The sequence below is a fragment of the Perca flavescens genome, chromosome 14, assembly GCF_004354835.1.
Source record: "Perca flavescens isolate YP-PL-M2 chromosome 14, PFLA_1.0, whole genome shotgun sequence".
Classification (NCBI taxonomy): Eukaryota; Metazoa; Chordata; class Actinopteri; order Perciformes; family Percidae; genus Perca; species Perca flavescens.
Genome location: NC_041344.1, coordinates 1,539,989 through 1,557,620, shown reverse-complemented (window position 1 = coordinate 1,557,620; position 17,632 = coordinate 1,539,989). Strand labels below are relative to the sequence as shown.

The 17,632-nt window shown below is 40.0% G+C and overlaps 1 protein-coding gene across 1 annotated transcript; it reads left to right on the top strand.

Moving 5' to 3' along the window:
• The first annotated feature begins 9,601 nt into the window (after nt 1–9,601).
• On the top strand, nt 9,602–17,407 carry LOC114568465 (toll-like receptor 13). Its single transcript, XM_028598079.1, is given in 4 exon segments — nt 9,602–10,186; nt 10,188–12,033; nt 15,912–16,029; nt 16,505–17,407. Coding segments are annotated over 4 exon segments (2,790 nt in total). The 3' UTR covers nt 16,746–17,407.
• Nucleotides 17,408–17,632: the final 225 nt, after the last annotated feature.

The following is a 17,632-nucleotide window of genomic DNA, read 5'->3' as shown; positions in this document are numbered from 1 at the left end:
AAGATGCCATAGAAAAGCTCGGTGGGAGCGGGGAGCGTCTGTTTGCGGCTCTTTAACCCTTGAAAATTAACTTTGTTTGGCGCTTTTATTTGATGATTTTGTCACTTTTTTCAACATTTGTCGCATTTGTCAACAATTTTCGTATTTTTTTCAACATTTAGTCATTGTTTTCAATATGTTTGACACTTTTCACACATTTCCACGCTTTTTTAATTCTTGGTCAATACATCTCATTTTATTGACACTATACCTACTTTTTGAGTTTGAAAAAAAGCTGAAATTATGAATTATTTCGACTAATAGCTGAGATCAAAGGATGCGGAGTGAATCACAGATGGGTTCATGTTTAGTCAAAATACTGTTTTTGATGAAAATAATACCTTGTTAATGGTTAATAAAGACTTTGTAAAGCATCTATAAACATTATTTAGATAGCGATTATCAGTGCTCAAATAATAAAATAATCATCTCTTTTATAGATCGCCAAATAAAGATCTAATGTGGCCAAATCAATGTTAGTAGATGCTTTATAAACCATTTATTAATCCTTACCTTATTATTATAAGGATTAGTTGCAACTTTATAATAGCCATTCAAATCATGTTTATAGACAGTTTGCAAAACAATTATTAAACACTGACAAAGTATTACCTATCTATCTGAAGTTATAAACTTATTATTGTATATGACACTAAACTAATGATAAAATAACATTAAGTATAATATTACTAATAATGACTAAACATTATAAATCATTTCATTGTATTTTAACAGTACAATGCTTATTAACTAAAGATTAATTAACTATCGATTTACCATTTATTAGTGATGGTTAGTATAAAGTGTTACCTCATGGTGCATCCAAGTTATTTTGGGGCAATTTAGTTGCAAGAACCCCATATTTCTGATTTCTGACATTTCTGGTTTCTGACATTTCTCAAACAAACCGGTTATCCTTAAAGTCTTTTCTCTTCTTAAAACCGAAAACATACCAATTTGAAACCCTTCTAATGCAGCCTAAAGCTCACCGATAGGTAAATTCTGCCCTCCGGCCTCAGGGGGCAGCAGCGAGCTCACTTCGGCTTCTTGGCACACCAGAAGTTCAGGAAAACTTACATGGAGAAGCGACTCAACATTGAGAGTTAAGCTTTATTAGAAGTGTTTTCAAACGTTATATTTGGGTTTTACGAGAGAAAATACATCCCTGAGATTCTTAGTACAACAACTTGAGTGGGGTTAACCCCAGCTTTGCCTGTAAACTCTTTAATTAACTTAATTAAAAATCTGTATCTGCAACCCAAACAAATGTTCATAGTGTTTTAACTACATTCTGTCCCATTGACAGTCTCTTTATAGCACTCTGTTGTATACAGCATATGACTCTTACCTGTGGAAATCAAACGTATGACAATAATCCGACTCTGCAATATATCCTACTCTGCTGCCACTCTTATGTTGTAATACCGCGAGAGAAATGTGCAGTGACATATCAAAGCTCATAATGCCATCTGCTGACCGATTTCATACTAGCAGGCAGTCTCTTTTGCAGTCAGTGGCACAAATAGTACAGAAAAAACTACCAAATGTGTTTTAATGTGTGTATCAACTTAAAAAAAAGCCCATAAATCCGCTTAGAAATCAGAGAAAAAAAGACGCTCCACTGCAGAACCTGCCTGAGAAACGTCACGTTTTAAGTAATCCAGTGCTAGTTGTCTGTACATGAATGGGTACACTGTAAACATGATCTGCTGATAGTTAATTTGGCATAATTTCAATGAAGATAATTTGACTAAAATGTAAACAATTTAGGCTAATGAATCCACTTAGACATCACTGAAAAAAGACGCTACTTAAAGTATAACTGCAGAACCTGCCTGAAAAACATCACGTTTTTGGGTTTCTTTCAGTATTAAAGTAATCCAGTGTTAGTTGTCTTTACATCCATGGATGTACTGTAGAAAAGAGCTGCTCATAGTTAATTCGGCATACTTTTGATAGAGATTCTTTGACTAAATTTACAAAGTGGAACTCAGCATATAAATGCAGTTTTCACTGTAGTCCAGCAGATGGGAGCATTGGTCCATGCATGTTTATTAAACATATACTCAACAAATTACAGCTTCTGAAAGAGCCGGAAAAATAACCGTCACATGAAACATAAAATGGTGCAAAAAAGCATCACAAATTGTGCAAAAAGCTGTAAAAAAAGCTGTAAAAAAGCTGTAAAAAATATAAAAATAAAATCATCCAAAAAGCTGCTTAAAATATCAAAAACAGTGACAATAGAGAATCACAAAAAGCAACAAAAAAGCATTAGAAAAGTGTCAGAAAAATGAAAATTTTTGCAAGAAAACATAAAAAATGGTTAAAGAAAAGCATAAAGATTTGTAGAAAAAGCATTAAAAAAGCTGTAGAAAAATGTAAAGAAAAACCTCAAAGAAGGTGCTTAAAAGTATCAAAAAAAGTGACAAAAGAGAATCACAAAAAGCAACTGAAAATTGTGCAAAAGGAGGAAAAATAGCAGTCACATGAAACATAAAGGGAGAGATTTTGTGATTGATTTCTAATTTAATTTGAAAGGCATTTGTTTGTTTGCAGGAAGATGTATGATGGAGTTATACGGATCATATTCCTCTTGACATGAAGCATAAACAAACAGGATTATTAAACAGTTTTTCAAACTTGAAGAGATGAAAGTTAGTGTGGAAGCTCAAAGCAGATGAACAAAATCAAGACAGAGTAAGAAATCAATCTATCCCGTGATAAAAAGACACTTTTTAAAGTGTATAGGTGGAAAAATCAACAAAAACGTCGGGAAAAGGCAATCAAAACGACAAAGAAACGGCAAAAAATGGCAAAAAACGGCAAAAAAATCATAATTTTACTTATACATAGCTAGGAGAAATAATTAACATTACAGACATTAATTTCCAGGAGAATTTAAACTCTTCTATCTGGAAAATATCGGAGTATATTTCTGGCTTGGATGCTCCCCTGGCGGGATTTGAACCCCCGACCCCAGCAGTGGGAGTGCCTTGCTCCACCGAGAGAGGTTTTGTGCTTGGATCCGAGGTGAGACTCCTCCGAGAGTTGAGATGGAATATGGATGAGCAGAATGTAACCGTGGAGACGGACACTGAAGGTGACTCCTCCGCTCGTTAACAGACTAGCGTACAGAGAGGAGACAAAATATACAAAACGGGAGAGACAGACAGGCAGACAGACAGACAGACAGACAAAAAGACATACAGACAGGCTGAGAGACAGACTGAGAGAGAGACAATCTTAGAGACAGACAGACAGATTGAGTGACAGCGAGACAGAGAGACAGAAAGGCAGACAGACAGACAGACAGGCAGCTAGCCAGACAGACTCTCTGTACCTCTGGAGTGTTGGTCTCCCTGGAGGATTGTGGATAACCAATTATCTTAACGAGTGTGTGCCGTCCTGCTGAGTGGACCTCATTACCATAGTAACCCCATGAATACATGAATAATTAACGAGGGTCCGTCTCCGACGTCCTGTCAGTCTCTCCGTGTGTCAGCTGTCACCAGGTAACAGCTCCAATATTTACCTTGGTGACTACAGGGCCAAAGAATCGCTCATAATCTGTGTTCACGTTCACTTGTCCCGTTGGGATCATCACATCTAAAAAAGCGACAAAAGCCTAAAAATAAGGCTTCAAAAACTCAAAAAACATTTAAAAAAGCATTACGAAAACATATAAAAAAAAGTGCAGAAAACTGACAAGAAAGCTGCATAAAATGAGTCAAAAAAAATTCTAAAAAGTGTCACAATAAATGTCAAAAAAGAGCCAATAGCGTAAAAACAAGGTGTCAAAAACACAAAAAACTTTGAAAAAAGCATCACAAAAAAAACTAAATTTTTTAACTGACTGCATAGCTGCATAAAATGAGTCAAAAAATGAGTCAAAAAAGCATAAAAAAAGTGCAGAAAAGTGACAAAAAAAGCGTAAAAAAACGCACCAGAAGAGTATCGATACAAGTGGGAAGAAATGTGTCTTAAGAATGGCTGAAGAATGGGTCCGATATTTCCTCTCGGATCCAAACGGTCTCCGGCTTTAACTCCTGTCACCTCTTCGTCTCTTTGAACTGCGTTACCCAGAAGCCCCCTGGGGGTCCCCGGGACAGGAATCCTCATTTGCAAGAAGTCCAAACTTTAGAAATCCAGCAGCGGAAGAAGCTTCAACTGACGTTGACAAAAGAATTCCAAACGAATGAAGAAGAAAAGAGATGAAAGCTGTGGGAGGACTGGAGGCTAATTATCAAGTCTCACTTCAATAACGGAGACAGAAGAAGAAGAAGAAAGGGTGACAGGAAGTCGTAATTATCACCTGCCAGACGGAGAGAAAGAAAAAGAAGAAATGACACAAAAATCCAGTGTTTTAATGCAACGTTAAGATATCTTAACATAAATGATCTTTAGTAGCAATTCTAAAATATATATATATATATATATATATACATATACACATACATACAGTATATGTATATACACATACACACACACCACACACAAACAACAAATTTTCATCTACAATTCATCTCGATAAAGAGCTTTTTTTCCTCTTCTCCGGAGCTTTATCTAGATAATTGGCTAATTTATATATTTCATATGTGAACAGCCATCTCAGTCTTTGAGCATCCTCCATATTTACCAAATCAATCTCTGCTTTTATCCTACGAAAGAAAAAAGCACGCTGTTCACAATAAAAAGGACAATAGAAAACAAAATGGAACTCATTTTCTATATCATTCAAACTACAAATGGGACAGATCCGTTTTTTCTCGAGCACATAAAGATCTTTGCCTTTTTGACAAATTATATACAACATAGTTCTCAGTGCCATATTCTGGTTTTATCATTACAAAAATATGCAATTTTGGCTTAGCCCATGAGTGTCTGTCTGTATCTGTTTGTATGTGTGTGTGTATCTCTTTATACGTGTGTGTGTGTGTGTGTGTGTCACAGATAAATATTGGGAAATGCTTAAGTTGGCTTTAGTGACTTTGAGTTTTCTCACAGCTGCAGCAATACGGAAAACTGCGAAGAATGGAGGGATTAGCGGCGATTAAGAAGTCGAGCCGAGCCTTTATTTTTCATTTCTCTTTCACCGGAGCGTAATCCACTGCCGGAGCTGCGACTCCATCCATCGCTCCGCTCGCCTTTAATTCAAATAACTCTCTCAGTGGCAGCAGGGCTTTCTCGTTCTGAGGCTTCCAAAACCGTCTAATAGGAAGTGAATGGGAGCGAAGGAAAAACTGGGACATTGGAACAGAAAGGCCTCGTATAAAAGGCGCCTCCCTCTCCCTCTGGTTTCTATTCACACTCCAGATTAAATACAGATTAAATATTAATGCAGATCTTTTGTGGCGACGGCGTCCCGCAGAGGAATCTTCAGAGGCAGCGAGGAACAGATCCCGCTGGCAAGGTTATCGCCTATCCTCCGGCGGCCACGTTGGAGGTCCGTCTTCACACATACTGGGGGCTGATGCTGATGGTTTTAGCGATGGAATTAATCCAGAAACGATTTCTTAGAATTGCTACAAATTCAAACCCCAGGGATCCGTCCTTTCTCTTATACTTTCAGCTTAAAATACTAACTATCTGTAACATAAATATTCTGAAAACATGTATCTACATCTGCAAGTGTGTGTGTGTGTGTTTGGGTGTGTTCTCCTTTAACTACATTTGTGGGGTCCACAAACCAGGAATACACTATACTTGTGGGGTCCGGACAGCTTTGTGAGGCCAAAATGCTGGACCCCACAACTTTAAAGGGCTGTTTGGGGGTTAAGACTAGGTTTTAGGGTTAGGGATAGAATTAGGTTATGGTTAAGTTTGTGTTAAAACGCAGCACCCAGAATGGGTGCTACGAGGGGCACGGGCACAAGGGGACCACTGGTGTGAATAAAACACTTTAAAAAACTCCTTAAAAATGGTTAGGGTGAGGGTAAGGGTTAAGGTTAGGCATTTAGTTGTGATGGTTTAGGTTAGGGTTAGGTTTAAGGTTAGGCATTTAGTTGTGATGGTTAAGATTAGGGTAAGGGGCTAGGGAATGCATTATGTGAATGACAGGTCCCCACAAAGATAGTGATACGCAGTGTGCATGTGTGTGTGTTTTTGTGTGTGTGTGTGTGTGTGTGTGTGTGTGTGTGTGTGTGTGTGTGTGTGTGTGTGCTGGTGTTAATCTTACCCAACTGTTCTTGTTTTTATGTTGCTGTCTTTTAGCATTAGCCTAATCAACTTGTATTGTATAGGGTTATCTGTATGTATTATTGATAGCTTCATCTTTTTATTTCTGTTTAGGGTGACCTCTTACCACCAGTCAAAGTCAACGTATACTTTATCATCCCAGAGTTGGGAAATTTGTCTGGTCTGCAGCACATTTAAGACACACAGGCATATAAGTCGGTAGAGCCATAATGTCTAAACCATCCTAGACTGACAACGCGCTACGTGGTTGTGAAACGAAAGTTTCTGCTCCTGTAGAAGCTAGAAGTCTGTACTGGTACATTTCACTTTGATGTATTATGAGTGTGTATTGTCCCTGATAAATAAACACTGCGACGGTGAGGCTCCATCTCATTTTGTTGGGTTTTGTCCGTCCATCATGTCAGTCAGAAACTGATTTCTCTGAGTATCGTTTCTTATTATTCTGCAGGGGCGGAGTCCGTGCAGAACAGGATGTAAAAAAAATGCAAAGAAATGCATTGAAAAAAGCGGCAAAAACTTCCAAAAAGGCACCAAAAATGTTTTTAAAAAGCAACAAAAATGGAGTCAGCTGGGACAATAGGTACGTCTTCACAAAGTTGAAGTTATTTTAAAACCTTCAAAGATTTGGGGCTTTTGGAGACCCCACAAGCTCCGCCTCTTCTTCTTCTTCTTCTTCTTCTTCTTCTTCTTCTTCTTCTTCTTCTTATTATTATTATTATTCCTCTTCTTCTTCTTCTTCTTCTTCACATTGTGTATTGTTTTTGAGCATCACCGTGACATCCTTTTTCTCTGTCAGTTGTCATTTGGTTTAAGCAACTTACTCTTATTGAAAAAGGGAAGTGAGATGACCAGATGTGAACGTTATATCCTCCGCTGCTGTCATAAAAACATCAGACCTGAAAAACAAAGACGCCCTGTTCACACGGCCGAGACGCAGAGATCTAAAGACATGCTGTGAGTATTAGAAGATGTATCAGTGATGTTTCTGCTGCTGTTTTTGTGTTAAAAACCAAACTTTAATATCAAACTTCATGGGGATGAATCTGGTGATATGGTGATGAACCAAACTTCTTCTTGTTTGCAAAAATGTTTGTCTTGTTCCAGGAAATTCCTTAAATGCACTAGAATCTAGACAATAATACTTAAGACGAGACAAATAAGTGATTTGTGCAAAATATTCCCTTGTTCTGGCTTCTCAAATGTGAAGATTGTCAGTGTTTTTTGTTGTATGCATCGATGGAAGAAGCAGAAATATTTCAGTAAAGGAAAGCGTCAAAAGTGAGCACATCCCATCACTTTATCTGTGCTCCAACAACTAACATATTTATTAACTTAGTAGCAAATTTCAACTCGTCTCATAGCAAATCTTTGGTCTGAACTGGGTTTTACAAGCGAACCTCGACCCCCGTTTTCAAGTGGACCACAGTTTGCTTGTTTGGTCTGCACCAGAGATCGAATGCCCCAAACCAACCGGACAGTTAAAACGGACCAAACTGCAAAAATGTGAAGTCAACCTTAGACTGTTGGTCAGACAGTGTTTTCATGAGCGGGCTCGCACAGTATCGTAAGAAAAGTCTTGCACTTTCACTAGAATGTACAACCCAGTCTCATGGCAGTACGTGAAATGGTCACATTATTTAATCTATTGATACGGTTTCACGGGGACGTTTTTGTTTCTTGTTTCGTGGTGGCCAGCACGAAAATGTAAACAAATGTATTCAAATGGGAAGCATATGTCGTGGTCACAGCACGTCTACGGTAGTGAGTGAATGAAAGGCCGAAAATCCGTGTAAGGAGGTTGGTTGGGGTGGTGGATGGGTCAAACAATTCCGGACTTTCACCCAGGAGACCGGGGATCAGGTCCTGCGTGTAGCGTTTTGTTTCCCCGTTAACCGTCCCGTTACTGTCGCGTGTTGTTTTTTCCTAAACCCAACCTCCGCCATCCCATTATTGTCGCGCGTCCCCTGCGGCCGTCTCCTGGCGTGTGAGGCGTCCTTTCCCCGGGGTGTGGCGTTTGCTTTCCCCGGTAATCTCCGTATAGACCATTTTGTGCTGGCCACCACGAAAAAAAATGACAAAAACATCCCCGTGAACACATGTCAATAGATTAAGTATAGCGTGACCATTACACAAACTGCCATGAGACCGTGCATGAAAACTAGGAGACCGCAGGCTGATCACCTGACATCAGCTACAAAGCTCTGTGACACCGAGCGGCAGTTGCTAGTTGTTTAAGCCGCTACAGAGCTTCCTACAGCCAGCAACAGAGCTTCCTGTAGCCGGCAACAGAGCTACTTTCAGCAGGCTAGAGAGCTTTCTGACGTAGGCTACAGAGCTTCTTGCAGCCGGCTACAGACCTCCATCACAGCTCGGTAGTAGATGTTAGTAGGTGACTGTGAGCCGGGTACAGAGCACCGCGAGCAGCCGACCGTTTCGGTACAGATTACGGTTAGGTTTAGGCAAGAAAAAGTGAGCGTTATGGGTCGACAAAAGTTAAGTTTGGGTACCGAAATGACTAGTTAAGTTTAGGAAAAAGATTGTGGTTTCCTCGGTGAAAGTCTTTTGTTTTCCCCGGGAAGCGAACTCCGCTGCCTGGCTTAGAAAGTCCTGTATGGTAACACCCAGTCATCCACTCAGATCTCCTTCTTACACGGCCAGCTGCGTTCCTAAACAACATCGGTCATTGTAGCGAAGACAAATAGCTTTTCAAAACTATGGTTCATTCGAACAGGCTAAGCAAAGCTAGCTTTTTTTCCTTTTCCTAAGCTAAGATAATTAGATCCTGTCAATCTTTTTGATAGACATCCATTACGTGACGTTGGGGGTAGCCAAAGTTTACTTAAATGTGGACTTGTTGCGACAGGTTGGGCACATCAAGGTCAACAGTTTATTGGAAGTGGTAACGTGGAAAAGTGGCACTGTGGATGCTGTAGAACGTGACATGGTGTTTGACTTATTGTGATTAGTTTTTGTTTTCATTTAAAAATAAACAGGTTGACATATCCAAATTGAAGTTGCAGATTATGGACAATTATTTGAGTGACAATAGGAGTTTTTCTACACCGGATCCACGTGTACATTACCAACCAAAAAACAAATGTGTTTCAACAGTTTTATTCTCTCTGCAAGAAAGTTAAGAAGATGCATGTTTCCCAAAATGTGAGGCTATTACTTTACAGGATAAAGTAATGTTGTGTGACGTCTCGTGTTGTCCTCTACAGATATGATTCCTTGAACAAAATTCAACAAATCTCTGCCTGCAGTAATTGCTTCCAGCGATGGTCCTAAACGTTAGCATCATGCCAGCAATGGGAGGTTTGTCTTCTACTTAATACAGAGATTTATTGTCTTACTTCTGTGTCTCATGCAAAATCTGAACCCTTCCCTGGCTTATTCTCTGAAAAACTGCTCCATCAGTTATTCTAACGACGCCTTGGCCGATGTGGTTTTGCATTGCTCGGAACGTAAACTTGTAACTGTGCCTGATGACATACCCAGAGATGCGAGTGTAGTGTATCTCTGGTACAATCAGCTCGAACGGATCAACAGGGATGATTTCAGGGACTTGTCAAAGCTAAGAATTTTGTGGCTGGACACAAATAAGATTGCTCATGTGGACAATGGATCTTTCATCCATTTGGTGACATTAACAAGGCTCCACATGGCCAATAACAAACTAAGCGACCTGACAGGCAACCTCTTTCAGGGACTGTCTAACCTTACCATGCTTGATCTCTCCGGTAACAACATTCAGTCCATTCATACCTCGGCCTTTCAGTCCCTGTCCAGATTAGAAACCGTGATTTTAGACTCAAACTATCTCCAACAAGTCGTTGCCATTCAGCCCATCGTACAGCTACCACTTATACAGAAACTGAGCATTAGAAACAATCGATTTTCCTCCTTTCAGACCAAAGATCTGCTGCTGAATGCGCCCTCAAGCCTGAAGGTTTTTGGATGTTTCGGATAATGACAAGTTTGACAAGTTCAGCATCACAACACAGATCTTTCCTCACCTTGAGATAATAGACCTTTCTTGGTGTGGTCATGTTGCCGGCTGGAAATGGGACATACCTGACAAGACTTTACTCAGGAACATAACTCAGCTGTATTTTAGTTACCCGTTGATTGCTTTTGAAGAGATCCAAAAAGTCCTGCAGAGCCTCGACTCACTGATGCATCTGAGACTTAATTATATGGAGAAGTGGATCAACAAAGGTCTCCTAGCTACGGTTTGCAAGATGCCGACACTTAAGAAGCTGGATCTGCATTGGAGCAAAGTGCCCAATATGAGTGTGAAACTTGTAGCTTGCTCTCAGCTCAGTGAGCTTGATTTGTCGTCTACTTCAATGACTGAACTGTCTAAAGGCTCGATTCGACTGATGAAGAAACTGAGGTTTCTAACTTTAGAGACCAACCTTCTCACCAAGGTGCCCGATGACATTCGGACTCTCTCCTCTCTCAAGATCTTAAATATTGGTGACAATATTATCTCTGAGTTGAGCTGTGAGGATTTCACAAACACAACACGTCTCAGAGAGCTTGATCTGCACACCAACCACATTGCCAACCTGGATAGATGCGTCTTCGAAAGTCTTAATGACCTGAAGGTTTTAGATATGAGCAACAACCTGCTGTGGACACTTGAAGGCGCCTTCAAAATAGGCCTGAAGAATCTTGAGTTCTTGGATCTGAGCAACAACGTTTTACTTCTTCTTGAAAAGGGGGATTTTCAAGGTTTAGGGTCCTTAAAACATTTGGATGTGGTGTGGAAACATAAGGCTTTTGATGGATTGAGTAACCTGGGTAACCTAACTGTACCTCCTCCATTTGAATTTGAAAATAAATTCACAGATTTACAGCAGTTAGAAAATCTTACAATTTACTTCATTAGTGACAGTTTCAAAGGTCCTCAACCAAACTATTATAAAGATTTTCTTCATTTAAAATCCATGAAAGTTCTCACAGTAATATGCAAGGGTTATCACACTGGTTTTCCCTTTGACATACCAATAGAAATGCTCCAGGCTATGAAACATTTAGAGGACTTCACAGCTGAGAATTTCTACATTTCTGCACCAGATGTGGACACTTTTCAATACAATCGCCAGCTCAAGAGTTTGACAATCAGACAGACTGATTTGTCAGACTTGGATCCTGGACTGTTTCAGCCAATGCCGCACCTGCAGGTTCTCGATTTCTCCGAAACTAAGATCAAGTCTTTGGATTTTCTGTTCCAGGCCGATCTGTTTGCACTCAGATGTTTGAAACTAAGTGACAATGAGATAACTGTGATCAATGAGATGGTCTTCCAATTTCTCCCTGCACTAACATACCTCGATCTGCAAAACAACCCTTTCACTTGTGACTGCTCTAATGCCGGCTTTATCCAATGGGTGAAGAACAACAACCAAACTCAGGTTGTTAATGCCTACCAGTACACATGTTCCTTCCCTGTGGCTGAACAAGGAAACAAGCTTCTTGACTTTGACATCCAGTCCTGTTGGATGGACGTTAGCTTCCTCTGCTTCATTTCCAGCACTTGTCTGGTTGTTCTTACACTCCTCGCATCCTTCATCTACCACTTTCTGAGGTGGCAGCTAGCCTATGCCTACCACCTCTTCCGGGCCTTCCAATATGACAGCAGAAGGAGAAAAGCAGGAGCTCAACATCGCTACGATGCCTTCATCTCCTACAATGTTCACGACGAGGCCTGGGTTTACCAAGAGATGCTTCCAGCGCTGGAAGGAGAGCAGTGCTGGAGACTCTGTCTGCACCACAGAGACTTCCAACCAGGTACACTTTTACTCTGTCTTCATCTGTTACTGAATGTCTATCCTTTGCTGCTATCTGTAATGAATTTATCACACAAAACCAACATTTTAGCAGCTTTGGACGTGGCTCTAAACTTTATTTTTGCCACTTAAATTGACACTTCAATACAGAAAGTGACCTCTCCAAACAAATATTTTGTTCAAATCCTTAAAACACCCAACAGTTCCTCCAAAACAAATGAGGATATAGGTTGTTCATTCATCCCCTTTAATACGACCCACAGCAGCGTTTTCCGTCCTCACATCTGAAACTAGAGAACAAAACGGTTACAGTTTTCAACACATGAACTGAAACTGTTGGAGTTTGGTTAGGTTTAGACACCAAAACTACTAAGTTAAGTTGATAAAAAGATGGCAGTTTGGGTTAAATCAAACGTTGCTTCACTTCCTGAAGGTTACACACGTAACGCTGAATAAGATGTAGCTCCTTTTGTTCTGTAACGTTAATAATACCTAGCCTGTTCCTACCTGACTCATTTGTACAGTCTGGCCACTCTCCATTGACAAGTGTTAACTTCCTTGAAGGCGGGTACTCTGTTGAAGTTTAATACTACTCGATCTGCCCAGAGCCACTCTGGATCTGCCATAACTAATTGCTAACATTTGGTCGTGACGTATTTCATGCACATGTGCAACAAGAGGGGAGACCGACAACAACTATCGGCTTATATTTAGCATTGGCATCGCTAGCGTTAGCCTTAACAAACTCCTTCACCACTAACAGAGCGAGCTGGAAAACCAAACTTTTCCTAAACTTCGTGGGGAGAAGGGCCACAACATCATGGGCACCAACAAAACTCAGCAAAGATTGTTCTTGCTCGGGCTTTAACTTCTGGATATTCGGCAGCGTTACCACAACGGACCGAATGGATTCGTTCGCATCTTTTTAGCGCACAACCTCAACGTCATCGTTCTCAGACAATCCCTCTGTTCGCTGATTGGACCAACAAATATTTGGCTGGAGAAAACCAAAGAATATACCGCAAACCCAGACGGAGTCCTTAAGGAAAATGAAAATTGAGAGAAAGTACGTAGGAGGGCAGAGCCAGGCTTAATAAACCCTTACCCTAAACAGGACCCAGTCTCCTGGGTGAATGTCCTGTGTTTGTTTGACCCATCCAACACCCATACCTGCCATCCGCTGTCTGACTCACCTCCGCGTACTGAAGCGCATTGGTCAGTGATGCTGTCTCCTACACTAAGCACGCCAAGAACAAGATGGTCAACAACATATTAAACTTAATAAAAATCTGTCTTGGTTCATCTTTCCAGTGTTCCAACAATCACCACTCTGGTTTGGTTGAAATAAAGACTTAATTAACCCATTTATATATGAAAATACTCTGGCTCTATGAGCGCTAAAAGTAGGGATGCACCGAATCCAAGCTGAATTCGGTGCATCCCTAGCTAAAAGTACTGATTATTTACATGGAGTCTGGTGGGTTTGGTGATGGTGATTTCAGGGCTGTTTCATGTTAAACAAAAAGGATCTTCCTCTTTAACTAAAAGGTCTATCTCTGTAGGGATCCTTTCCATAATGTCAGACACTTAGAATAATAATCTGAGTATGTCAGCAGCAAAAACAGAACTTTTAGTGGACGCTAACTGACGCTGAACATTTGTCCTTTAGGGTTACATCGCAGCCCGGTCCATGGCTGCCAGTTACAATACTGGACCTATTTTAAAGATTGTTATTCCTATCAGTCACTTACACACAAAAACATAGGAAAATAGGTCCCAGGTTGAAAAAAAAAAATTAACATTTAAGTACTTATACTGACTCAGTAATATTTAATATTTAGAAACGCTTTAAGTATTGGGAGGCAATTGTTTGAAACTAATGTCATTTAGACTAATCTTTTAAGTTTGTCTGTGTCCTCTGTTCCTCTTTGTCTTATCTTTGTCCTGTCAGTGATGTTGTGAAGGCAGAGCACATACAGGTTATATATATATAGTTAAAGTATTTGCATCTGAGAGGTTTCACATCTGTTTTTTCTTTTGGCAGCTCTCTGTACAGTATGTCTGATAAACACTCACTTCATTTAACATGTTTCTGTGGTTTTCATGCAGCTTGTGGTGAGAGGCCAGTATCAGATGTACTTCTCAGATTTAAATAAAGATACTTTAGCCATCAGAATCAGCATCAACTTTAACCCTCCTATTGTCCTTGGTCAAATTTGACCCATTTTCAAAAAGTCAAAAATGTGGGTTTCTTTCAACAAATTGTCCAAAAATAATATAGATAACATAGATGGTTCCATACAACGTTCTTTAGTGTAAAATACATAATCAGTTCAATGCTTTCAATTAATGATAGAAGGTTGAAAAAATTGACAAAAATGCTTCAAAAACGTGGGAAAGAAAAACAAGAGAAACGACAAACTTGGAAGGAAATTACAAAAAAAGTCAGAAAAAGCTTCAAAAACTTGATAAAAAAAACAACAAAAATGTAAAAAAACAAGAAACAAAAAATTTAAATGGACAAAAGACTCAAAAAAACCCACAAAAGTGTCGAAAATGACGGAGAATTTTTTTTTTTTCATTTTGATGCATAGGGGTGACAGAAGCTCAAGTCCCCACACGGACCAAAGTATGGTGGTGGACTGGTAGCTGGAGAGGTGCCAGTTCACCTCCTGGGCACTACCAAGGTGCTCTTGAGCAAGGCAACAAACCCCCAACTGCTCAGGGTGCCTTTCCATGGGCAGCCTCCCCACTTTGACATCTCTCCATTTGGTGCATGTATAGGTACTGAGCATGTGTGTGTAATTCAGGCCTGTGTGTAAAAACAACAGAGTGAAAAACATTGTAATTTCCCCTTGCAGGATTAATAAAGTATATGTTAATATTATTACATTAATACAGTCAACATTGTCACAAAAAAATGCCTGACTACAAAGATGGGTCTTAAGCTGCTTTTTAAAAGTTTCAACACAGGCCATCACTCTTAAAACATATCATGAGGCAAAGAGTTCAACAGTCTTTGAAAGCTCTGTCAACTTTAGTTTTTCGTTGGTATTATGTTGGTTTTTCTGTTGTTATTGTGACATCATGACTTTGTGTAAACATACACGTCACTTTCTAAAGCCAAGTGGCGTGTTATCTGTATGCATTTTGAGCTATCTGCGTTTATGTCTAAGCTGTATACAGTGGACGGGTTCCAGACTGATCTCAATAATAGGCGTATGTATGGTATGCCATTTTGGCGTGTTATCAAGATGCATAATCGCTTTTCGGACGGTTGGATTTAGGAAAACAATAACTGGGGTTGGGTTTAGGAAATGTGACATGCGGGACACAATCCCCGGTCTCTTGGGTGAAAGTTCTGTGTTTGACCCATCCTCCACCCTGACCAACCTCCCTACGCAGATTTTCAGGCTTTCATACTACTCGCTAAGGTATAACTTCACACGCAATCGCAAGGTAATGTAAGTAAATGGAGGCCAAACAGTGTTGATAAATACGCTAAAAAGCAATTATGCGTCTTGATAACACGGCAATAATGGCATACAAATTGTCGTGTCATACATACGCCACTTCATGACATCAGTCTGGGTATTGTGTTTCCGTTGGTACCACCCACTTGCCCTTTGATCAACATTGTATAATGAATGACATTATCATTCTTGAAATAAATAGACTTTTAGCTTCAATAACAACACTAAAGGTACCTGACCGTATTGTATTGGTGTTTCCGTTGGTATTATGTTTCAGCTTAGTTTGGGGAACAGCCCTGTTTCCATCTGACGGTTTCCAGATGACTGGTTTCAAAACAGGAACCCTGAGAAAGCAGTCTTAAAGATGCAGTTGATGATATCAAAGGTGTGTGTGAACTCTCCACAGGGAAACCGATCGTAGAGAACATTACGGACGCCATATACGGCAGCAGGAAAACCATCTGTGTGATCACCCGGCGTTACCTGCAGAGCGAGTGGTGCTCCAGAGAGATCCAGATGGCCAGGTGGGCGAGCTCACATCCGTCAGAATCTCCTACTCTATAGAGGCAAAGTCCCCCCTTCATTTGGACAACTGTGGGACATTATTTCATTAAAAACAAATAAATAGTTTCTTACCGGCTCTTACCGATTTGGTGCCTTTGGCAAAATGTCATCAGTTTTTGGTTCTTTTTTCGATTCTTGAGAGTTTTTTTAATTTTAATGTATTTGATCACGTTTTTTCTATTGTACTTTATAAACCACATGTGTTTTGTGTGCAAAAATGCTAATGTGTAAAGTAACTAGTAACTAAAGCTGTCAGATGAATGTAGTGGAGTAAAAAGTACAATATTTCTCTCTGAAATGTAGTGGAGTAGAAGTAGAAAGTGGCATTAAAAGAAAAGACTCAAGTAAAGTACAAGTACCTCAACATTTGTACTGAAGTACAGTACTGTAGTAAATATACTTAGTTAAATTCCAGCGATGTGTGTGTTGTTGCAGCTTCCGTCTGTTCGACGAGCAGAAGGATGTGTTGGTCCTGCTGTTTCTGGAGGACATCCCGGCCCACCAGCTGTCTCCTTACTACCGCATGAGGAAGATGGTGAAGAAACGCACCTACCTGAGCTGGCCCCAGGCCGCCCAACACACGGGGGTCTTCTGGCAGAACGTAGGGAGAGCTCTGGAGACGGGGGACACTCCCAACGAGACTGATGACCTGCTCACTGGACCGGCAGGACGCTGAGAATCATCAGTTGGAAAAAAGCTACAAAAGGTTACGAAAGGGTTAGGGTTAGGGGTTAGGAGTTAGGGTTAGGGAATAGGAAAGTTATCTCAATGGCTTTCCTTGCTTCGTTTGATGACTGGGAGGTTGAACTTGGAAGCCAAAGGCAGAAAATGGGCCAGTGCATTCACTTAAAGCTCTTCATTCCTGCATTTCCCACACATACTTATTGATACGGTCAAGGTCAAGGTGAACAAGGGCAAATTCATGTGGTAATTAATTTTGTGCCCTTGTCACAACATATTCTCTAAAAACAGAGACACCACAGACATATATACAGGAAAGAAAAAATAACAATACTGCAGAAATGGCAGTCATACATCTGACGTTGACAAGACATAAAAATACCAGTTGAACTGTTACTTCTACATGGGTTAGGGTTAGGGTCACTGTTCCCCCCACTCTCCCCTCCATCCCTCTCCTCTAACCAAGAGGAGCTCAACTCTCTCCTTCCCCCTCTATCCCTCCTTTAGACAAAGGGGTTCAACTCTTTATTTTTCATTAACGGTTATCGGAATCCCGATTGATACTGTACTCATGTACATATACTCATAAAATGACACCAATTTATATATCATTGCTTGTGATGCTTTTTAGCAATACACTTGGCAGTAGGTAAAGTTAACCTACTGCTGGCTTACAGCTTGCTTAAAAACGGGTAAAAATCTTAATGCTAAACAGTCTAAATTGTGGCTTTTATGAATTCATTTTACATAATATTGTGATCCTTTGTTGTTTTTTTAATGTGCAGCACTTTGGCTAAACTCTGTTCTTTTTAAATGTGCTTTACAAATAAAGTTAAATTGGATTGGCTGTATTATTATTGTTTTTTTAAGCCACTTTACAAC